The 25515-nt window shown below is 48.3% G+C and overlaps 1 protein-coding gene across 1 annotated transcript in view; it reads left to right on the top strand.

Moving 5' to 3' along the window:
• Positions 1-25515, top strand: part of tlx2 (T cell leukemia homeobox 2) — a 95441-nt gene that overhangs the window by 46360 nt on the left and 23566 nt on the right. Inside the window, exon 2 of the mRNA XM_070861093.1 lies at positions 24232-24469. Within this exon, the coding sequence (XP_070717194.1) occupies positions 24232-24469 (238 nt within the window). The remainder of the gene's footprint in view (positions 1-24231; positions 24470-25515) is intronic.

The raw sequence follows: 25515 nt of genomic DNA, 5'->3' as shown, positions 1-25515 counted from the left end.
ACCCAGCAAATCTCAGCCACGATCCCTCATCGCTCCTCCGCCCCGATCGCTCGTCGCAAGTCCACCACGATATTCCCACTCCTCTGCTGTACCAAGGCCCCGCCGATACTCCTGCCCACGCTCCAAACGGCGACCTGGGTCCTGATGACATCACCCAGTCGCCCACCTCGAAGCCGTCGCACATTTGTGTTAGAACACGCTGGGGCTGGCGAATGTGACGTGTGGCGCGTGATTTGCCCCGCCGCGGCGCTACTGCCTGAGAGCGCCCGGTTAGCGCCCCCAGACACCAACGTGAAGCACTATGCAAACGAATTTCTCCCGCAAAGAGTCTAAATGGGATAGAGGAGCAAAGAGATCGACGGCTACAGGTTCACAAATTAATGCGGGTTAACATGGCCATAAAAAATGCAAACATAGCTCTGGGCTTCATATCATGAGGAATAGAATCGATAAGCAGATTGTTATGTTAAACTTATATAGAACCTTGGTTACACCACACTTAGATTACTCTCCACAGTTCTGGACACCATATTACAAAAAGGATATTGGAGAAGATGCATAAAAAATTTACGAGGATTTAAAAAAAAAAGTATTCACAGGATATATGAGTCGCACATGTTAGACCAGAACTGAGAGGTTATAATAATATTTAAGGGGAAGCTCGATAAGTGCGCGAGGGAGAAAGAAATAGAGGGTTATATTGATAGGCAGAGATGAAGTAGGGTGGGAGGAGGCTCGTGTGGAGAATAATAAGAACATAAGAAATAGGAGCAGGAGTAGGCCATTTGGCCCCTCGAGCCTGCTCCACCATTTAATATGATCATGGATGATCTGATCATGGACTCAGCTCCACTTCCCTGCCCGCTCCCCATAACCCCTTATCCCCTTATCGTTTCAGAAACTGTCTATTTCTGTCTTAAATTTATTTACTGTCCCAGCTTCCACAGCTCTCTGAGGCAGCGAATTCCACAGATTCACAACCCTCTGAGAGAAGAAATTTCTCCTCATCTCTATTCTAAATGGGCGGCCCCTTATTCTTAGATCATGCACTAATTCTAGTCTCCCCCATTAGTGGAAGCATCCTCTCTGCATCCACCTTGTCAAGCCCCCTCATAATCTTATACATTTCGATACGATCCCCTCTCATTCTTCTGAATTCCAATGAGTAGAGGCCCAACCTACTCAACCTTTCCTCATAAGTCAACCCCCTCATCCCCGGAATCAACCCAGTGAACCTTCTCGTAACTGCCTCCAAAACAAGTATATCCTTTCGTAAATATGGAAACCAAAACTGCACGCAGTATTCCAGGTGTGGCCTCACCAATACCTGTACAGCTGTAACAAGATTTCCCTGCTTTTATACTCCATCCCCTTTGCAATAAAGGCCAAGATTCCATTGACCTTCCTGATCACTTGCTGTACCTGCATACTATCCTTTTGTGTTTCATGCACAAGTACCCCCAGATCCCGCTGCACTGCAGCACTTTGCAATCTTTCTCCATTTAAATAATAACTTGCTCTTTGATTTTTTTTCTGCAAAAGTGCATAACCTCACACTTTCCAACATTATACTCCATCTGCCAAATGCTTGCCCACTCACTTAGCCTGTCTATGTCCTTTTGCAGATTTTGTATGTCCTCCTCACACATTGCCCTTCCTTCCATCTTTTTATCGTCAGCAAACTTGGCTACGTTACACTCAATCCCTTCTTCCAAGCCGTTAATATAGATTGTAAATAGTTGGGGTCCCAGCACTGATCCTGCGGCACCCCACTAGTTATTGATTGCCAACCCGAGAATGAATCATTTATCCCGACTCTCTGTTTTCTGTTAGTTAGCCAATCTTCTATCCATGCTAATATATTACCCCAACCCCGTGAACATTTATCTTGTGCAGTAACCTTTTGTGTGGCACCTTGTCAAATGCCTTCTGGAAGTCCAAATACACCACATCCACTGGTTCCCCTTTATCTACCCTGTCCATTACATCCTCAAAGAATTGCAGCAAATTTTTCAAACATGTTCATTAATGTTCATTAATGACCTTTAGGCTTGGAATAGTGCCACCCTTAGCTGGTCTGACATATATGTGACAGCAGACCCACCTTCGCAGGGGCAATTAGTGACAGGCAATAAATGTCGGCCATGCCAGCAATGCCCATATCAAGAGAATAAATTTGATGAAGTATCCAGGGGTAAAGAACAGACCGGGGTGCTGTGATGCTTTACTCCGCTCCATGTTTTCTGTCTGATAATTGTCCGCTTAGAATTCATCGTATTATCTTTGCCATAAGACCGTGGACCAAACCTGGAGCTTCAAGGTCTGCACAGCTCCATTCTACACCACAGTACATAAGAACATGGGAAATAAGAGAAGTGGGCCATACAGCCTCTCAAGCCAGCTACGCCATTCAGTAAGATCATGGTCGATCTTTTACCTCAACTCCACCTTCCTGCATGATCCCCATATCCCCGATTCGCTTAGAGTCCAAAAATCTATCGATCTCAGTCTCGAGTATACTCAACGACTGAGCCTCCACAGCTCTCTGGGGCAAAGAATTCCAAAGATTCACCAGCCTCCGAGCAAAGAAATTTCTCCTCATCTCAGTCTTAAAAGACCGATCCCTTATCCTGAGACTGTGCTTCCTCGATCTAGTCTCTCCAGCCAATAGAAAGCGCTTCTCAGCAGCTAACCTGTCAATTCCCCCTGTAAGAATTTTATACTTTTCAGAGATCACCTCTCATTCTTCTACACTCCAGGCCCAATCTTCTCAATCTCTCCTCTTAGGACAACACGAAGGCAGAATATTATCTGAATGGCGGCAGATTAGGAAAAGGGGAGGTGCAGCGAGACCTGGGTGTCATGGTACATCAGTCATTGAAGGTTGGCATGCAGGTACAGCAGGCGGTTAAGAAAGCAAATGGCATGTTGGCCTTCATAGCTAGGGGATTTGAGTATAGGAGCAGGGAGGTCTTACTGCAGTTGCACAGGGCCTTGGTGAGGCCCCAACTGGAATATTGTGTTCAGTTTTGGTCTCCTAATCTGAGGAAGGACGTTGTTGCTATTGAGGGAGCGCAGCGAAGGTTCACCAGACTGATTCCAGGGATGGCAGGACTGACATATGAGGAGAGACTGGATCGACTGGACCTGTATTCACTGGAGTTTAGAAGGATGAGAGGGGATCTCATAGAAACATATAAAATTCTGACGGGACTGAACAGGTTAGATGCAGGAAGAATGTTCCCGATGTTGGTGAAGTCCAGAACCAGGGGACATAGTCTAAGGATAAGGGGTAAGCTATTGAGCACTGAGATGAGGAGGAACTTCTTCACTCAGAGAGTTGTTAACCTGTGGAATTCCCTACCGCAGAGACTTGTTGATGCCAGTTCATTAGATATATTCAAGAGGGAGTTAGATATGGCCCTTGCGGCTAAAGGGATCAAGGGGTATGGAGAGAATGATCAGCCATGATCTTATTGAATGGTGGTGCAGGCTCGAAGGGTCGGATGGCCTACTCCTGCTCATATTTTCTATGTTTCTATGTTTCTAACCCTCTCATTCCAGAGATCTAGTGAACTTTTGTTGCACCACCTCTTAGGCAAATATATCCTTCCTTAGGTACGGAGACCAAAACTGTGCACTGTACTCCAGGTGTGGTCTCACCAAAGCCCTATGTAACTTCAGCAAATTCTCCTTACTCTTATACTTAAACCCCCTTGCAATAAAGAATTGAGCCATGGCAGCAGCCCTCTACCTCAATATTGTCCCGTTTAGTCTGGATTCTTAGGGGCCGATTTTCAGCACCTCACCGCCCGCCCACTCCCGCCGACATTCCTTTCGGGGTGGACCTGGAGCGGGCGGGAGGGGAGAGCCGGCGGGAACCGCCCGCTGACGTCAGCAGACGGCCGAGTGGCGCAACTGAGCTCCCGCCCGCCGAGCTCCCAGATTCCTGCAGGCGGGAGTCGGCAGCAGAACGGGGGGGTGGGCCGCTGGCTGGAGGCAGGTCTGTCCCCAATGGTAAGTATAAAGATCGTGAAAAAAAGGTAATTGAAGGTCTTCCGATAGGTATTGTATTTTTTATTGGTGATTTTTTTTTCCAGGTCTTCGATCCTCCGTGGGGCCCGAATCCATCCTCGGCAACAATTGGGCGGCAAGCGCCTCTGCCGCCGAGAATGCGGCCTCCCACCTGCTGCCGCCCAGATTGGCGGCGTACGCCGTCCATTTGTCGCCCGCCGAGCTTCGAGGGACCTCGGCCATGAATATCCCGCCCAAAGTACCGTCTGGTATATCGGTGGCCATCGGCCGCACTTTGGGCGGCACTTGGGCGGGCAGAGGCCTTGCTGAAAATCAGTCCCTTAGAATTACAAATTCTTTCTGGCCTGTGAAGAATGTCGGTTCCTTCAGGATACTGTCTCTCCATTTCTGTCGAATGGATGGGAAACAAGGGGGGGAGGAGAGGAAGCGGCAAAATATATAAGAACAGTAAAAGATAGGATTAGCTTTCATTTATAGAGTGTCTTTTACAACCACAGGCCATCCAAAAGCGTTCTACAACCAATGAAGTACTGTTGAAGTTACTGATGCAATGCAGAAAATGTGGCAGCCAATTTGCGCACAGCAAGCTCCCACAAACAGCAATGAGATAATGACCAGATAATCTGTTTTTGTTCTGTTGCTTGAGGGATAAATATTGGCCCAGGACACCGAGGAGATCTCCATTGCTCTTCTTTGAAATAGTGCCATAGGATACTTTAGGTGCAACTGAGAGGGCAGACAGGGCCTCGGTTTAATGCCTCATGCGAAAGACGGCACCTTCTGTTATGTCTATGGTGTACTTATGAATGACTCCACAAGGCAATGTGTTGTACTTGAACTGTAGTGACCTTGGTCCTTTATTCCAAACTCCAGAGTGCTCTGCAAGCATGGTGTGCAGCCTTTTATACAGGGCCCTACCACCAGGGCAAGAAAACCCCCGGTCTCCACCAGTTGCACCCTCTAGTGGTGCCAGCATATATATACACAGTATAAACCTTATTGAAAGTACATCAGGTAAACAAGTCTCCATCTTATACAATCTCACAGTGACTACATATCGAGTACATCCATAGTCAGCATATACAACACCTCCGACAGTGCAGCACTCCCTCAGCACTGCACTGGCAGTGTCGGTCTAGGTTAAGTGCTCAAGACTCTGGAGCAGTGTTCCGGCTAAGGCATGTGGACACGTGCCCCCCGGCATTGATTGGGAGATCCGGCGCAGGCCGTTCACAAGCTGTTGCCGCTGGAAGATATCGCGCATGTGCGGCTCCGCGGCAAAATTTAAAGGGACCGGCCACAAAGAAATAAAGTTAGAGGGAACATTGCTCCGGAGAGGGACGATGAACCCACATTCTTCTAACTTAGTGACAAGGGAGCTGCCCACTGAACCAAGGACGACACCCTAGGGAATTTGTGTTTAACACTGAAGGGGAGAAAGAAAAATCAGTAAGAAGGTAAAAGAAAATTAGCTGGTTCAACCTCCTCTGATGATGCACTGAGTGATGGGTTTGGGTAGATTTCATAATATGCGTTATTCATCAAAGCTACTCATAAAAACATGTCCCTCTGTACTGCAGAATTTTGTAGTTTCTCTCCATTTAAATTATAATAATAATAATATTTTTTTAACGGGTAACCAGTGAGTTTAAGTAACCAGTGAACTAGGGAATATTTATTCGGTCATGGGATGTGGGCATCACTGGCAAGGCCGGTATTTATTGCCCATCCGTAATTGGCCTTGAGAAAGTGGTGAGCCGCCTTCTTGAACCGTTGCAGTCCGTGTGGTGAAAGTGCTCCCGCAGTCATCACCATAGGCAGTCCCTCGAAATCGAGGAAGTATTGCTTCCACTCTAAAAGTGAGTCCAAATCAGGAATTACAGTCTCTGTCACAGGTGGGACAGACAGTCTGTTGGAGGAAAGGGTGGGTGGGACTGGTTTGTCACATGCTCCTTCCGCTGCCTGCGCTTGTTTTCTGCATGCTCTCGGCGACGAGACTCGAGGTGCTCAGCACACTCCCGGATGCTCTTCCTCCACTTAGGGCAGTCTTTGGCCAGGGACTCCCAGGTGTCGGTGGGGATGTTGCACTTTATCAAGGGAGGCTTTGAGGGTGTCCTTGAAACATTTCCTCTGCCCACCTGGGGCTTGCTTGCCGTGTAGGAGTTCCGAGTAGAGCGCTTGCTTTGGGAGTCTCGTATTGGGCATGCGGACGATGTGGCCCGCCCAATGGAGCAGGTCGAGTGGGTTCGATGCTGGGCTGAGTGGCACAGCCTTGGACAACGTGGACCACTTTACATAACTCGGGAACCTACTATCAGCAAAGGCAGACATCGATGACGAGATCCAACAACGCTTCCAGTGAGCCAGCGCAGCCTTCGGTTACCTGAGGAAAAGAGTGTTCGAAGACCAGGACCTCAAATCTGGCACCAAGCTTATGGTCTACAGGGCTGTAGTGATACCCACCCTCCTGTATGGCTCAGAGACATGGACCATATACAGTAAACAACTCAAATCACTGGAGAAATACCACCAATGATGTCTCCGCAAGATCCTGCAAATCCCCTGGGAGGATAGACGCAGTGCTGACTTTGTCATAGCGGTTTGGTACAACTGAGCGGCTCGCTAGGCCATTTCAGCATCAACCACATTGATGCAGGTTTGGAGTCACATATAGGCCAGACCAGGTAAGGACGGCAGATTTCCTTCCCTGAAGGACATTTGTCGCAACGATTTGGTACAGCCCTGCTGAACCAGATGGGTTTTTATAATAATGCAGTACTGACACTCGCATTTTTTAATATAAATTTCAGATTTATTTAATTAACTGAATTTAAATTCCCCAGCTGCCGTGGTGGGATTTGAACTGTTTGATTATCAGTCCAGGCCTCTGAATTACTAGTCCAGTAACATAACTACTGTGCGCCCGTTCCCCCTACACTAAGTGACGGGTTTGGGTAGAATCCCTAACATGCATTATTAATCGCATTGAGCAACTATCCCGATAAGCGGCCATGCACCTCGGCCGCTCCTGCTCAGCTCGGGACTGGCTTTTTCAGATGTAAATGTTTGCGCATGCGCAGAACTGTGAATGGGCCACACAGCCCCTTAAAGGGGCCAGGCACCCAAAGAAAAATGAGAGGGAATATTAGCAGTGAGTCCATGATTTAAGTTTTTAAAATTGTTTCAAACGGGTAACCACCACGTTAAAATAGTGCACGGAGGAAGTTTATCCAAAGTTATCATTTCTCGGAGCGTAGGAGCAGGAGTAGGTGCTTCAGCCTCTCAAACCTGTTCTGCAATTAAATTAGATTATGGTTGATCTGTATATCCCTTCCAGCAGTAAAAAATAAACCGCTCTCCCGGAGAAAAGTCTAACTCTTAAAAGGGTGAAAGTTTTGTTTCACAAAAAAAAAATACAGGGGTAGCTCCACTTTGCCCAGCTGCCCATTAGCAACCAACGAACATCTTCGCCCTCTCAATAATCTCACCTTTCAACGTCGCGAGTTAGAATCAGAGGATCATGGAAGCGTACAGCACCGAAGGAGGCAGTTCTGCCCACCGTGCCTGTACCAGCTCTTTGTAAGAGCGATCCAATTAGTCCCACTCCCCTGCTCTTATAGAATCATACAATCATACAGCGTAGAAGGAGGCCATGCGGCTCATAGCGGAGGCCATTCGGCCTACAGTGTCGTCAGTCAATCACAGGGTAAAATGAGGATGCTCTCCTGCACCGTCCCGTGTTACAGGAAGCATTTGACCTTCCTCGGGGTCAGGGAATGGTCTTTCTCCCGGGCCGGCCCATTTTACATAAGAACATAAGAATGTAAGAATTAGGAGCAGGAGTAGGCCATTCGGACTCTCGAGCCTGCTCCGCCATTCAATAAGATCATGGCTGATCTTCTACCTCAACTCCATTTTCCCACCCTATCTCCATATCCTTTGATTCCCCACGAGTCCAAAAATCTATCGATCTCAGCCGTGAATATATTCAGAGACTCAGCCTCCAGAGCTCTCTGGAGCAGAGAATTCCAAAGATTCGCCACCCTCTGAGTGAAGAAATTCCTCCCTCATTTCAGCCCTAAATGGCCTACCCATTATCCTGAGACTATGCCCCCAGTTCTAGACACTCCAGCCAGGGGGAAACAACCTCTCAGCATCTACCCTGTCAAACTCCCTCAGAACCTTATATGTTTCAATGAGATCACCTCTCATTCTTTTAAACTCCAGAGAGTACAGGTATATTTTGTCTGTTTTGCACCTGAACCTCCCATCAGCATTGAAGCTGTGGCGATGATGTGAGTGCTGACGTTGTGGTGATGCTGATCGGAAGACATGGGCTTTGTGACATCATAAACAAACACTAATATTACAATCATAAATCGCCTCAAGCATTAGGCATAGTCCCAACTGCCCCTTCAAATAAACGGCTAAAAAACACAATTTAACGTTTAATGGGAAGGAGTATTAAGCAGGGAAGTCTTGCTACAGTTATACAGAGTATTGGTGAAGCCACACCTGAAATACTGCGTACAGTTTTTGTTATGTATGTATAACATAAGTATACTCCCTGTACACTCAATGTACAGTTACATAAGACTACTGGATGTATCTTCACACTGAATACACTGTATGCCTGTACCACCAGAGGGTGCAACTGGTGGGGTCCTAGGGGTCACCTGTACATTACAGGTAACCAGGTATAAAAGGGAGCTCACCTTGCTGTACCCTCACAGGAGCTGCAATAAATGGACTAAGGTCACCACAGTTCAAGTACAATACTTTACCTCGTGGAGTCACTATTGGACTGCTTACAGACACAACAACTGGCGACGAGATTATGAATTTCCACGCGAAAAATGGCTAACGTTGGCAACTTTCAACAATTCACCGATGGGGTAGATTGGGAGGCCTTTGTGGAAAGGCTCGAACACTTTTTCATTGCGAACGACCTGGCGGGAGACACACCAACCTCGCTGGCTGATAAGTGCAGAGCTATCCTGCTCAGCAGTTGTGGGCCCACCGTCTATGGCCTTGTCAGGAAGTTGCTAGCCCCAGAGAAGACAACAAGCAAAACGTATGCGGAGCTTGTAACGATGATACAGGAACAACTCAAACCTAAAGAGAGCATCCTCACAGCCAGACACCGGTTCGACACCCACCGGCGGCCCGAAGGCCAAGAAATCGCGAAATAGGCTGCAGACCTCAGACGATTGGCTGCACCGTGTGACTTTGGCGACCACCTCACCGAAGCACTGTGGGACATTTTCGTTATTAGAATCAGCCACGAGGGCCTTCTCCACAGGCTGCTTTTTGCGGACACCACGGTCACCCTGCAAAAGGCAATTAATGTCAGCCAGGCGTTCATGGCCTCGGCCTGTGACTCCAAGCAGATGATGACTCACCCCCGCGCTCTAACCCGGCAAGTACTGTGAACCGACTGCCGCTTTTTAGAGGCAAAGGCTGTAACACGAAGGGCCACCTTCAGCAAATATGCAAGAGAAATTTTACTCACCGAGTCGCTGAAGAGTTGGCCGATCACCCGGGCTCCAGCGCTGATTAAAAGGAAGGGAGAGTCCATGAGGCAGCTCAGCCCCACGAAGAGATGTACGGAGTGTTTACCTGCACCACCGAGAGTTCTCCGTTGTAAATGGAAGTTGAAATCAACGATGTTCCAGTCACGATGGAGGTGGACACAGGGGCGAGCCAGTCGCTGATGAATCAGACGGCCTTTGAGAAACTCTGGGACAGTCCAATCGAGCGACCTAAAATGATCCCGATCCAAGTGAAGCTGCTCACCTACACAAACGACACCATCCCAGTCGTTGGCAGCGTGGATGTCCAGGTGTCCCATGGCAGCGCGATGGATCGTTTGTGGATCGTTATTGGTGATGGACCAACACTGCTAGGAAGAAGAAACAAATCCAAATCTGTTGGAGCTGGGAAAACCTCCAGGCCCCGGTGATCGACGTCCTATGCGGCCCCAAATTTGGATCCAGCACAACACCTGAAAATCCAACCGTCCAACTCGACTGCGTGGAGACGACACAGACCGCTCAACCCAACGGCGAGATGATCCAGCCCAAACGAGCAGACCTCACCTTCCAGGCTCCAGTGGCAGGACTCCGGAGGAAGAAGATAACTTCCCTGCTTCCGAACCTGGGGAGAAAAGGATCACCGCAGCCTACCTCGTGGAGAGAAAGAAGATGGTGCCCACACCATGAGGTGAAGCGTCTGAAGTAAAGATGGCGGCAGCCAGACGAGGGGCAGCGTTGAGGGAGCAACACGTGATGCCGAGCATCGAACCGGATTGGGGCAAAGATTGCAAGGCCCTCTGAATGGAAAGCGGCAACCCAGCACAATTAAAGGGACAGTTCCACTCTTTGTACAGTGATGCCGGTAATACACATGTAAAAGATGTAATTGACAAATGCGAATATGTAAAGGCAACTAACAGTGTCAAGTTGGGTGATTGCGGTCGGACCCAATGTATTATGACAGTAAATGAAGAGCTGATGTGCAATGCCGGGTTCTACATGTACGCCGACAAAATCAAGGGCAACCTCCCGTCGGAAGCACCCAGGTCCAGCGGGATACCCGATCATGTAGCCTGCGCCTCTGGGACCAATGTGATGCCCCAGGGAGCGTGGCCACACACAGAGGGAGCGTACCCACTGCAGGGTCAGTGATCAGCGAACGGCAAAGGCACCACTACTGGCACCCTGTCCCAGATAGGCGCTACCTCTCTGGCCACCAGAGCCAGTACCGGGAGCAAGAGGCCAGCACCCTCCAGCCCTCCCAATGGGACCTGGGATGACCAGGCTCCCAGTATCGCTGAAGGGCAGCAGAGAGACACTGCAAGCCCTCAAAGGAGGACAGGGAGGCCACACATTCCTGTGGCTCTGCCCATCACTAGGCAACGGCAAAGGGCCTGAGGCTCAGTCAGGTGAGCGATCCGAGCCCACCCAGCTGGCAGGGGGCACAGCGCCGCCATCAGACAACCTAGATACAGTCCGGTCACTCTGGAACTAGTGTCCTCACCCACCTGCACCTTCACACCAGGGGCAAGACTGTGATACCACGTAGGTACCTTACCTGTAATATGTACTTGTTCCACTACTGCTAAACCCAAACAGTGATGTAATTAATCCTATGTTCCTTTTTTTTTGGTTCTTTCCTTCTGTACATGTATGCACATGCAGGTGTTGAACCACACACATGGTCTACATATGGGGGGGGGGGGGGAAATGGATGTATGTAGCCATGGACACACATGGATCACACCCAGAACCCACTCAACCCCCACTGCAACCTCCAACCGTCCACTGCTGACCATTTCCCAATGTTATGGCAATAAGGACTTGGGGGTCTACAGGGAGAGAGCCAAGCCAAAGCATAGACAAGGTGCAAGGGCTTTGGGCACAAGTCTAGGGCCAGAGCACACAGTGCAAAGGCCAGTGGCACAAGACTTAGGGGGGAGTCATGTTGTGTATGTATAACATAAGTATACTCCCTGTACACTCAATGTACAGTTACATAAAACTACTGGATGTATCTTCACACTGTATACACTATGCATGTACCACCAGAGGGTGCAACTGGTGGAGACCGAGGGGTCACCTGTACACTACAGGTAACCAGGTATAAAAGGGAGCTCACCATGCTGTACCCGCACTCAGGAGCTGCAATAAATGGACTAAGGTCACCACAGTTCAAGTACAATACTTATCTCATGGAGTCATTACTAGAGTACTTACAGACACAACAGTTTTGTTTTCCATATTTAAGAAAGGATATACTTGCTTTGGAGACAGTTTAGAGAAGGTTCACAAGGTTGATTCCGGAGATGATGGGGTTGACTTATGAGGAAAGGTTGAGTAGGTTGGGCCTCTACTCATTGGAATTCAGAAGAATGAGAGGTGATCTTATCGAAACATATTAGATAATGAGGGGGCTCGACAAGATGGATGCAGAGAGGATGTTTCCACTGATGGGGGAGACTAGAACTAGGGGGCATAATCTTAGAATAAGGGCCCCCCCCCATTTAAAACTGAGATGAGGAGAAATTTCTTCTCTCAGAGGGTTGTAAATCTGTGGAATCCGCTGCCTTAGAGAGCTGTGGAAGCTGAGCCACTGAATAAATTTAAGACAAAAATAGACAATTTCTTAACCGATAAGGGGTTATGGGGAACGGGCGGGGAAGTGGACCTGAGTCCATGATCAGATCAGCCATGATCGTATTAAATGGCGGAGCAGGCTCGAGGGGCCGTATGGCCTACTCCTGCTCCTATTTCTTATGTTCTTATGTTCTTATAAGACTTACATGCCTCTAGCTTTCTTTCCCTTCTTTGTCTCTTAGATGGGGCCATGTGATATTAGTTACAAGTGCATTAAAAGGTGTCGAGACGTTGCTTTGAGTGCTATTTTAAGGATTAAGCCATTAATCGCAATTTTTTGGGATGCCCAATGTATTTTTTTATTACAGATCGTATACAGGGAGTTTCAGGGGCGTGTTTCCTGTGGCTCTGGGAAACGGGGGGTGGCGGGTGGGAATAGCACACACTGACACCCTTTCTCTGGTCACCTGAATCCCTCTCGCGGTGGGGGGGGGGGGGGGGAGGTGCGGGAGGGGTAGGGATAACGTGCACGTCATGGGTGTGACGCGGGCTGATGCTCAGACCTCCTGCTGGACATAGGCGTGAGGGCACAGGAACCTGAATCGCTGCTGCAGCCCTTAAAGGGCATGCGGCAGCTGGAAGACTGGAGCACCTCGGGAACATGCGGAGAGAATGATGCGGAGGGAAGCCCAGATGAGCAGACAGACTAAAACTGCAGACAGATGTCCTGGAGTGTTTCTCAAAAGCGATTTCCTTTGTGATCACAAGTTCATTTTATAACATGACACTGCAAGTTTTCGTGGCAGGGAAATACGTCTGCAGTGAGGGCAGGTTGCGTACGAACATGCCGCATTGGTGCCAAGGCTATTGAACAACTATTTGTAGGAAGTGGAGCATCGGATGGGCATTCTATTTTCCCAGCAGGGAAGGAATGTTGTGACACGCACGGCCTGGTAAGAGAGGGCTGAAGCCAACTGCAGCAACATTGAAGGAGATGCCAAAAGAAGTTTAATGACCACACCTGGACAGGAAAGTAAGTGTGATCATTTATGCTGATTTTTTTTAAAGATGTATGTGAGCCTTCTGGTATCCACCTAGTATTTCTGATCATTCAATGTCACTGAGCGACTTAGAATAGCCTCCTTTAAGTATGGTGTTTAGAAGAATGAGAGGTGATCTCATTGAAACATGTAAGAATCTGAGGGGGATTGACAGGGTAGATGCTGAGAGGTTGACTGACTGGAAATGTTCATTTTATTGAGTCCCTGTCCCTGATTCAATATTAGTTTCTTTAGAATTTCCAGCATGCTATCCTCGTCTTCTACTGTAATTGTTAATTTTAAGTCGGAGATTGATAGCTTTTTGAATTAAGGGATATGGGCCAAAGGCAGGTATATGGAGTTAGATCGCAGATCAGCCATAGAAACATAGAAACATAGAAAATAGGTGCAGGAGTAGGCCATTCGGCCCTTCGAGCCTGCACCGCCATTCAATAAGATCATGGCTGATCATTCATCTCAGTACCCCATTCCTGCTTTCTCTCCATACCCCTTGATCCCCTCAGCCGGAAGAGCCACATCTAACTCCCTCTTGAATATATCTAACGAACTGACATCACAACTCTCTGCGGTAGAGAATTCCACAGGTTAACAACTCTCTGAGTGAAGAAGTTTCTCCTCATCTCAGTTCTAAATGGCTTACCCCTTATCCTTAGACTGTGTCCCCTGGTTCTGGACTTCCTCAACATCGGGAACATTCCTCCTGCATCTAACCTGTCCAGTCCCGTCAGAATTTTATATGTTTCTATGAGATACCCTCTCATTCTTCTAAACTCCAGTGAATACAGGCCCAGTCGATCCAGTCTCTCTTCATATGTCGGACCTGTCATCCCGGGAATCAGTCTGGTGAACCTTCGCTGCATTCCCTCAATAGCAAGAACGTCCTTCCTCAGATTAGGAGACCAAAGCTGAACACAATATTCCAGGTGAGGCCTCACCAAGGCCCTGTACAACTGCAGTAAGACCTCCCTGCTCCTATACTCAAATCCCATAGCTGTGAAGGCCAACAGGCCATTTGCCTTCTTCACCGCCTGCTGTACCTGCATGGCAACTTTCAATGACTGATGTACCATGACACCCAGGTCTCGTTGCACCTCCCCTTTTCCTAATCTGTCGCCATTCAGATATTATTCTGCCTTCCTGTTTTTGCCACCAAAGTGGATAACCTCACATTTATCCACATTATACTGCATCTGCCATGCATTTGCCGACTCACCTAACCTGTCCAAGTTACCCTGCAGCCTTTTAGCATCCTCCTCACAGCTCACACCGCCACCCAGCTTAGTGTCATCTGTAAACTTGGAGATATTACATTCAATTCCTTCATCTAAATCATTGATGTACATTGTAAATAGCTGGGGTCCCAGCACTGAGCCCTGGGACACCTCACTAGTCACTGCCTGCCATTCTGAAAAGGACCCGTTTATCCCGACTCTCTACTTCCTGTCTGCCAACCAGTTCTCTATCCACGTCAGTACATTATCCCCAATACCTCCTGCACAATAAGGCCTGATCTACCAATCACAATGCATTCTCACTTCGCAAGGATCCTAATAGACGAAGGTTCAGTGAAGCAGTACCACTGTCAGAGTAACTGAAACTCCCCTTGAATGAAAAGGGGACAGACATTTCTGATGTTGTGGGAGGTCATGGTGTGGCAGAGGCATCACGCAAGGCTTAAATGTCTGTGCAGAAGAGGACAGCATTTGACCAGTATTGGTCTGTCTCCAGCCACTGGAGGAGGACCTGATACAGCTCAGGAAGTCTCCTCATTTAAGGAAAGGGCTGTAGAGTTCCAGCAACACTAGAAGTGGCAGAAGATGGTAAAGTGGGTGGCCGTGTCCCCTATGGTTCCTGTCCTTCCTTCCCTTCTAGTCCCGTGTACCAAAAGATGTCCAGTTCAGGACATCACGCTTTAGGAGGAAAGTCAAAGACCTTGGAAAGAGTGCAGAGGAGATTTATTTGAATGGTACTGAGGATAAGGGACTTCAGTGATGTGCAGAGACTCGAGAGGTATGGGGAGAAAGTGGGAATATGGTGTTGAGATAGAGGATCAGCCAGGATCATATTGAATGGTGGTGCAGACTCGATGAGCCGAATGGCCTACTACTGCTCCTATTTTCTATGTTTCTATGTTTCTATGATTGTTCTCCTTCGAGCAGAGAAGGGATGTTCAAAATTCTGAAGGGTTTTGATAGAGTAGATAGGGAGACAACGTTTCCACTGGCTGGAGGGTGGGTAACCAGGGGACACCGATTTAAGAAAATTGGCAAAAGAACCAGAGGGGGCGATGAGGAGAATCTTTTTTTTACACAGTGAGTTGTTATGATCTGGTATGCACTGAAAGGTGGTGGAAGTTAATTCAATAATAACTTTCAAAAGGGAATTGGCGAAACACTTGCAGGGGAAAAGTGTACAGACCTATGGAGAAAGAGCTATCCAATTACTCCCACTCCATTGCTCTATCAAAGAGCTGGCACAGGAAAAATGGGCCAAATGGCCACCTTTTGTGCTGATGAAATGATGTCAACTTTCAGGATCTTCGCTGCCGATGATAGTGGACAGGTTAGAGGCAAGAAGAATGTTCCTTCCCGATGTTGAGGAAGTCCAGAACCAGGGGTCACAGTCTAAGGATAAGGGGTAAGCTATTTAGGACTGAGATGAGGAGAAACTTCTTCACTCAGAGAATTGTGAACCTGTGGAATTCTCTGCCACAGAAAGTTGTTGAGGCCAGTTCGTTAGATATATTCAAAAGGGAGTTAGATGTGGCCCTTACGGCCAAAGGGATCAAGAGGTATGAAGAGAAAGCAGGAAAGGGGTACTGAGGTTGAATGATCAGCCATGATCATATTGAATGGTGGTGCAGGCTCGAAGGGCTGAATGGCCTGCTCCTGTACCTAATTTCTATGTTTCTATGTTTCTATGAAACCCATGACTGTACATTCGCCTAGCTATTAATTTGTTTTTATGTCTGTCCTTTCTTTATGTCTTCCCAGGAACAGCAGAGAAAGTAGTGGCTGAACCCTCCGTGCAACCTTCAAGAAGAATCTCATCAATCACCCAGTGGCAATTGCAAGACTTGGCAGCAGCCCAGCTACATCCACTCGGAGAGTGGGGAAGTGGGGGGGTGGGGGGGGCAGTGAGGGTGGGGCAGGGGGTGAGGAAGGATACAGGTAGGGAGTGCAAGGGGAGCGCACTGAGGTGAAATCACTGAGCACTGGAGAACAGGAAGAGGAAGAGCAGGAGGAGGAGGTCCCTTGTCAGAGGACGACAGAGCCCTCTGCCCCCGCCCCCACAGCAGCTGCACAGACAGTGGACCCCAATTCTCCGCACTCAAAAGAAGAAGCACGACAGACTGTTGCAGTCGTTTGGGGCAATGTGACTCTCTCGCAACTTACACACAAGTGCGCAGAAGTGCACTGTGTTGAATTGAAAGCGCACAGACGTCTGTGGCGCGAGTGGCGGCTCTCGGCTTGACTGCTGTGCAGCCCATCGCAGCTGAGGCCTTGTCGGCAGGCTTACCTGCTCCCGCCAAGACCCAGATATCCCGCAACACATCGGCTACTGCAGGCAGCCTCCGGGAAGCACAAACTGTGAGGAAACTATACTCACAGTGTACCCTGCCAATTGGTAGTATCGCGGTTATGCTACTGCACCAGCAATCCAGATGGATGTGAGTCCCAGTCCAGAGACTTGAGCACAAAAAATCTAGGCTGACTCTTCCACTGCAGTGCTGAGGGAGCGCTGCACTGTCGGAGGTGCTGTCTTTCAGATGGGACATTAAACCGAGGCCCCATCTGCTCTCTCAGGTGGACATAAAAGATCCCATGGCACTATTTCGAAGAAAAGCAGGGGAATTATCCCCGGTGTCCTGGCCAATATTTATCCCTCAATCAACATAACAAAAAAGCAGATTATCTGGTCTTCATCGCATTGCTGTTTGTGGGAGCTTGCTGTGCACAAGTTGGCTGCTGCGTTTCCCACAGTACAACAGTGACTACACCCCAAATGTAGTTCATTGGCTGTAAAGCGCTTTGGAATGTCCATAAGGTCGTGAAAGGCGCTATATAAACGCAAGTCTTTCTTTTTTGTATGAGAGTGCGAAACAGAGTGAGCAAGGGAAATGGAGACTGAGTGAGGGCGACTAGCCGGGATTTCGCCAACAGAGGCGAGTTCGATGCGTGCGGTATTGGTGCAGCATGGGAAAGCCGCTCCGAAGTGCAGTCCGCCCTCTCCCTTCAATCTGCCGTGGCTGCAGCTTGTTAAGCCCGCCCTGAGGGTTTCCCGGCCAATTAACTGAGAGCGGGTCTAATGACATCTTCTGATGACGTGTCATCAGCCGCTTTCCTTCAAGGGACCATTCCCAACTATTTGTGACAGTTCTTCTGTCAGTGTTCTGCAGCATTGAGCTACTGCAAATACTGACATGAGTGTGAAAGGAATGGGTTGGACATTGGAGCGATGCTTTATGGAGTTGGTGTGGGGTGGTGCCAACCTGCCGCATCATGTGGCAGCCAGGGTGTACAGCGTCAAGTGAAGTAAATGTGGCCATGGTGAGACCATCCCTGGCCTCCCCGGGCAGCAATGTGGTCAGGTGCTGATGCCCTGTGCCCTGTGCAGTGTCAGGTGATTGCGGAGAAGGTTGGTGTTGGGACTGATAGTGGTGGGATTCTAAGGACGTGGGTGAGATTGTTTCAAGGGCACCAGTGCTGCTGGGGTAGATGGCAGGTGAAGTTGAGATGACAGAAGCGATCTGTCAGTGGTGAGAGAGGTTGCTCCAAGGAGGTAACAGTGGGTAGAGAGTTCACTGCAAACACTTCCAAACTGCATACAGCTCAAAACTTTCTTCTAAATGAGCTGTGAGGAGGACGCTAAGAGGCTGCAGGGTGACTTGGACAGGTTAGGTGTGTGGCAAATGCATGACAGATGCAGTGTAATGTAGATAAGGGTGAGGTTATCCACTTTGGTGGCAAAAACAGAAAGGCAGAATATTATCTGAATGATGACAGATTAGGAAAAGGGGAGGTGCAACGAGACCTGGGTGTCATGGTACATCAGTCATTGAAAGTTGGCATGCAAGTACAGCAGGCGATGAAGAAGGCAAATGGTATGTTGGCCTTCATATCGAGAGGATTTGAGTACAGGAGCAGGGAGGTCTTACTGCAGTTGTACAGGGCCTTGCTGAGACCACACCTTGAATATTGTGTTCAGTTTTAGTCTCCTAATCTGAGGAAGGACATTCTTGCTATTGAGGGAGTACAGCGAACGTTCACCAGACTGATTCCCGGGATGGCAGGACTGACATATGAAGAAAGACTGGATCGACTAGGCTTATATTCACTGGAATTTAGAAGGATGAGAGGGGATCTCATAGAAACATATAAAATTCTGACGGGATTGGACAGGAAGAATGTTCCCGATGTTGGGGAAGTCCAGAACCAGGGGTCACAGTCTAAGGATAAGGGGTAAGACATTTAGGACCGAGATGAGGAAAAACTTCTTCGCTCAGAGAATTGTGAACCTGTGAAATTCTCTACCACAGAAAGTTGTTGAGGCCTGTTCGTTAGATATATTCAAAACATAAGAACATAACATAAGAATTAGGAACAGGAGTAGGCCATCTAGCCCCTCGAGCCTGCTCCGCTATTCAACAAGATCATGGCTGATCTGGCCGTGGACTCAGCTCCACTTACCCGCCCGCTCCCCGTAACCCTTAATTCCCTTATTGGTTAAAAATCTATCTATCTGTGACTTGAATACATTCCATGAGCTAGCCTCAACTGCTTCCTTGGGCAGAGAATTCCACAGATTCAAAACCCTCTGGGAGAAGAAATTCCTTCTCAACTCGGTTTTAAATTGGCTCCCCCGTATTTTGAGGCTGTGCCCCCTAGTTCTAGTCTCCCCGACCAGTGGAAACAACCTCTCTGCCTCTATCTTGTCTATCCCTTTCATTATTTTAAATGTTTCTATAAGATCACCCCTCATCCTTCTGAACTCCAACAAGTAAAGACCCAGTCTACTCAATCTATCATCATAAGGTAACCCCCTCATCTCCAGAATCAGCCTAGTGAATCGTCTCTGTACCCCCTCCAAAGCTAGTATATCCTTCCTTAAGTAAGGTGACCAAAACTGCACGCAGTACTCCAGGTGTGGCCTTACCAATACCCTATACAGTTGCAGAAGGACCTCCCTGCTTTAGTACTCCATCCCTCTCGCAATGAAGGCCAGCATTCCATTCGCCTTCCTGATTACCTGCTGCACCTGCAAACTAACTTTTTGGGATTCATGCACAAGGACCCCCAGGTCCCTCTGCATCTCGGCATGTTATAATTTCTTCCCATTCAAATAATATTCCCTTTTACTGTTTTTTTTCCCAAGGTGGATGACCTCACACTTTCCAACATTGTATTCCATCTGCCAAACCTTAGCCCATTCGCTTAACCTATCCAAATCTCTTTGCAGCCTCTCTGTGTCCTCTACACAACCCGCTTTCCCACTAATCTTAGTGTCATCTGCAAATTTTGTTACACTACACTCTGTCCCCTCTTCCAGGTCATCTATGTATATTGTAAACAGTTGTGGTCCCAGCACCGATCCCTGTGGCACACCACTAACCACCGATTTCCAACCCGAAAAGGACCCATTTATCCCGACTCTCTGCTTTCTGTTCGCCAGCCAAATCTCTATCCATGCTAATACATTTCCTCTGACTCCGCGTACCTTTATCTTCTGCAGTAACCTTTTGTGTGGCACCTTATCGAATGCCTTTTGGAAATCTAAATACACCACATCCATCGGTACACCTGTATCCACCATGCTCGTTATATCCTCAAAGAGTTCCAGTAAATTAGTTTAACATGATTTCTCCTTCATGAATCAAAAGGGAGTTATATGTGGCCCTTACGGTTAAGGGGATCAAGGGGTATGGAGAGAAAGCAGGAATGGAGTACTGAAGTTTCAGAGTCAGCCATGATCATATTGAATGGTGGTGCAAGCACAAAGGGCTGAATGACCTGCTCCTGCACCTATTTTCTATGTTTCTATGTTTCAAATCCTAAAGGCTTCAACTTCTGACATTGGATAGTGAACAGCTGTGAAATGGTAGCTTTTATACCACTTCTGCAGCTGTCAATTAGCCAAAGCAGTGGAGAGTCAGTGAGAACCCAACACACTTACCTGGCGTGTTCCCCGAGGGCCGGCAAACCCGTCAAAAGGTTGGTAAAATTGTAAGTGCCTGCTTTTAAGCTGCTAAACGAGCATTTATGTAGCTTTGAATGGTGTTAATTGCCTGTCCCGCCGTTTGCTGTCGGGTCTGCTGTCCGAACGCAGATCTGACAGCTGAGAATCTCACACGGAGGCGGATTCAGAGCGGGATCCCGCCCTGCGGTCAGTCGCGGTCATTTTGGCAGCGGGCCCGCCTCCAAACCCGCGCTGGCAGGGCTGTCAAGATTCCGGCCGCAGACAGAGACACCCGGGCAGAACAAAACGTCAGCGCGAGAGAGAGAGAGAGAGCGCGAGAGAGAGAGGAGGGAGGGCAATTGGACCTGCTTGTGATGGTGCCATGGCAAAATGGGGTGAAGTCTTGGGATTCACATGGTGTCACAAAGTGACGAAGCAGAGAGCTTGAGATTAAACATCGCTGGGATGGTTTAGGTTTGTCTCCGCCTGCCACTCAGTCCGACAACTCTTACAGAAATGAGGAGGAATTTCTTCTCTCAGAGGGCCATGAATCTGTGGAATTCTCTGCCCCAGAGCGCTGTGGAGGCTGGGTCATTGAATATATTTAAGGTGGAAATGGACAGATTTTTGAGCGATAAGGGAGTCAAGGGTTATGGGAGCGGGCAGGGAAGTGGAGCTGAGTCCATGATCAGATCAGCCATGATCTTATTGAATGGCGGAGCTGGCTCGAGGGGCCGAATGGCCGACTCCTGCTCCTATTTCTTATGTACACCACAGATTTCTTCAAGTATGGCAGCAGATTTTGTGCAGTTGCTGCTCCACTCTGTCCCCGATGCTTAACATCCACACTGAAGGATTAACCATTTGTGATGTTACTCCGACAGTTTCCTTTTTTTCTGTTTCATTTCATTTCTCTCTCTCCGTTTACTGCAGGCACTGACACTTGCTGGGATACAGTTCCAAGGGCACTGGCATAACCTAGACAGTGAGTGTTTGGCAGGCTATTCAACACTGAGGGTGGCTGTCCCTTCACCTGTTATACACATGCATTGCCAGTAGAGGTCACTGGAGAGCAATCAGGAAAATCACCCAGAAAGAACTTGCATTGCTGTAGTGCCCTTAACAACCACAGGTACTTTACAGCCAATGGAGTCAAGTCCCCACTCCAGAGACAAGCATAAATTCTAGGCTGACACTCCAGTGCAGTGCTGAGGGAGCGCTGCACTGTCAGAGGTGCCGTCTTTCGGATGAGATGTTAAACTGAGGCTCCGTCTGCTCTCTCTGGTGGACATAAAAGATCCCATGACATTACTTCGAAGAAGAGCAGGGGAGTTCTCCCCGGTGTCCTGGCCAATATTTATCTCTCAATCGACATCACTAAAAAAACAGATGATCTGGTCATTATCATATTACTGTTAGTGGGAGCTTGCTGTGCGCAAATTGGCTGCCGCGTTTCCCACATTACAACAGTGACTACACTTCAAAATGTACCTCATTGGCTGTAAAGCGCTTTGGGATGTCCTGAGGTCATGAAAGGCGCTATATAAATGCAAGTATTTCTTTCTTTTTAATGTTGCCAATCAAGAAAGGCTGTACACAGGGTGTGGAATATATACCCATATAACTATAAATATATTTAAAATCATATGTTCACACACACTTCCTCTCGACAAAACCTTTCCTCTTATTAACAGGTTTTTAATCACAATTTCGTATCGACTTTTTCCATTCCAGATTTCTAGGTCCAAATTTATAATTGAACGTGCCTATATAAAATTGTCACACTATGATTGTAGTCATGGGGTCCAGTAACATAGTGGTTATGTCATGGGACTAGTAATCTGGAGACGTGAGTTCAAATCTCACCATGGTAGCTGGGGAATTTAAAATCAGTTATTTATATAAATCTGGAATTTTAAAAAGCTACCATATACAAAAAAAAATCCTAACCAGTTCACTGATGTCCTTTAGGGAAGGAAATCTGCCGTCCTTACCCGGTCTGGTCTATATGTGACTCCAGACCTTAACTGCCCCTCTGAACTAGCCCAACGAGACACTCAGTTGTACCAAACTGCTGCGATAATGTCAGCACTGCAGGAGTACCTTCACCACACGGACTGCAGCGGTTCAAGAAGGTGACTCACCACCTTCTCAAGTGCAATTAGGGATGGGCAATAAATGCCGGCCTTAGCGACGCCCACATCCCAGGAACGAATAAATACAAAAATATTACATCCTCCTGCCAACGATGGCACTGTAGCATCGCCCAGTTCTTCCGCCTGAACTGCCGGGAAAGCTTTAAGCTCCAGGCAACTGTACTCTACAGGGACGATTTTAACCCTGCCCGCCTGGCTGAACCCAGTCGGGCAGTTAAACTGGCCAGGAGACTTACCCACTAATGTCATGTTCCCTTTGTGCAGCCTTACATTTTAACCCGCTCTGCTGAACAGGCAGCACACATAGGGTCCTCTTTTAAATATGCTGATTGGCACCGATGACATCATCATGACCTGCCCGCGATTATTAACTGACTGACTGAGAGGCTTTCCTGTTGGGTGAAGCTCCAACAACAACAACTTACATTTAAATAGCGCTTTTAATGTAGTAAAACGTCCCAAGGCGCTTCACAGGAGCAATTATCTACATAATTTGACACCGAGCCACATAAGGAGATGTTAAGACAGCTGGCCAAAAGACTTGGTCAAAGAGGTAGGTTTTAAGGAGCGTCCTAAGGAGGAGAGCAAAGTAGCGAGATGGCGTCTTAAAGGAGAAGAGAGAGGCGGAGAGGTTTAGGGAGGGAACCCCAGAACTTGAGGCCTAGGCAGCTGAAGGCAGGGCCACCAAGGCTGGAGCGATTACAATCAGGGATGCTCAAGAATAGGCTGGGGTTGTTTTCCTTGTAACACAGGAGGCTGAGGAGAGATTTAACTGAGGTGTGCAAAATTATGAAGGGCCTATATAGAGTAGATAGGAAGGACCTATTTCCCTTAGCAGAGGGGTCATCAACTAGGGGGCATAGATTTAAAGTAATTTAAAAAATACTTGGATTTGCACTTGAAGTGCCGTAACCTACAGGGCTACAGACCAAGAGCTGGAAAGTGGGATTAGGCTGGGTAGCTCTTGGTCGGCCGGCGCGGACACGAAGGGCTGAAATAGCCTCCTTCTGTGTCTTAAGTTTCTATGATTCTATGATTCTTTGAAATTCGCTGGGAAATAAAATATAATAAAGACTGAATGTTAAACTCGAATCCTGACAGCAAGCGTACGCAGTCCAAAGAAAGGGGAGGCAGAAGGAGACCTTGCATCCCACAAAAAGATAAGAAATAGGAGCAGGATAGGTCACATGGCCCCTCGAGCCTGCTCTGCCAATCAATAAGGTCATGGCTGAACATTTTACATCAACTCCACTTTCCCACTCGATCCCCAAGTCCCTCGATTCCTGTAATGTATGCACCTGTGAGTATGCTCACAGGTTTGTGGCACTGTTGAGTTGTGAGTGGCTTAGCCAGTCTCATGATGTTCACAAGACTCAATAAAACCCCAGCCAGTTGGGTTCGGGCTGATCCACGACAAGGCAGGTGGGTTGTGAGCCTGGTGTATGAACTGGTAATGTGTAGTGTGATTGTTAAACTTTTTGCGAATAAAATCAACTAGTTCTTAATAGCAATGTGTTGCTATGAATTCCTTAAGCAATGAACCCATGAAGCAAATACATTATGATTCCCTGAGTGCCCATGAAGCCCCTTGTGTCCCCATCCCCTCCCCTCCCCCCGCCCCTCCCTTGTTGCGATGGTGTAAGTTTATTTTTTGCCGAGCGTTGACTTCTTCCCCTCTGCTCTCACCAGCTGCCCTCTCTCCTTTCGCCGTGGCCCGGAGGATTGGCCACCCGTACCAGAACCGCACCCCCCCAAAGCGAAAGAAGCCCAGGACCTCCTTCAGCCGCCTGCAGATCTGCGAGCTGGAGAAACGCTTCCACCGGCAGAAGTACCTGGCTTCGGCCGAGAGGGCGACGCTGGCCAAAGCCCTCAAGATGACCGATGCCCAAGTCAAGACCTGGTTCCAGAACAGAAGGACCAAGTGGAGGTAACGTCACAGCTGGAGTACTGCGTGCAGTTCCGGTCACCACATCACAGGAAAGATGTGATTGCACTAGACAGGGATTTACGAGGATGTTGCCTGCACTGGAGAACTTTAGCTATGAGGAAAGACTGGATAGGCTGGGTTTGTTTTCTATGGAACAAGGGAGGCTGAGGGGAGACCTTTTGGGGAGAGCTAACAAGGCAAGGGAATACACATTAAATGGTAGGACACTGAGAAGTGTAGAGGAACAAAGGGACCTGGGAGTGCATGTCCATAGATCCCTGAAGGTAGCAGGCCAGGTAGATAAGGTGGTTAAGAAGGCATACGGAATGCTTGCCTTTATTAGCCGAGGATTAGAATACAAGAGCAGGGAGGTTATGCTTGAACTGTATGAAACACTAGTTAGGCCACAGTTCTGGTCAACATATTACAGAAAAGATGTGATTGCACTCGAGAGGGTACAGAGGAGATTTGTGAGGATGTTGCCTGGGCTGGGAAACTTTAGCTATGGGGAAAGACTGGATAGGCTGGGGTTGTTTTCCTTGGAACCGAGGAGATCTAATTGAGGTGTATAAAATTATGAGGGGCCTGGATCGAGTGGATAGGAAGGACCTATTTCCCTTAGCAGAGGTCAACAACCAGGGGACATAGATTTAAAGTAGTTGGGGGGAGGTTTAGAGGGGATTTGAGGGGAATCTTTTTCACCCAGAGGGTGGTGGGGGTCTGGAACTCACTGCCTGAAAGAGTGGTGGAAGCAGAAACCCTCACCACATTTAAAAAGTGCTTGGTTGAAATGCTGTAACCTACAAGGCTACGGACCAAGAGCTGGAAAGTGGGATTAGGCTGGATAGGTCTTTGTCGGCCGGCGCAGACACTATGGGCCCAAGTTTCCACACGCGCCTAGAACGGCGCAGTCCCGACCTGGACGCCCGTTTTTCGCACCACAAAGTGCGCCTAAAAAATTCCTCGGTATTCTCCACCTCCCTGCAGGTCCACTGGCCCTCGGCACAGCGCAGCACGAGCTGTGGGGGGGCGGAGCCAGGTCCCTG

This window comes from Pristiophorus japonicus, chromosome 2 (assembly GCF_044704955.1).
Source record: "Pristiophorus japonicus isolate sPriJap1 chromosome 2, sPriJap1.hap1, whole genome shotgun sequence".
Taxonomy (NCBI): Eukaryota; Metazoa; Chordata; class Chondrichthyes; family Pristiophoridae; genus Pristiophorus; species Pristiophorus japonicus.
This window is presented reverse-complemented; position numbering and strand designations above follow the sequence as displayed.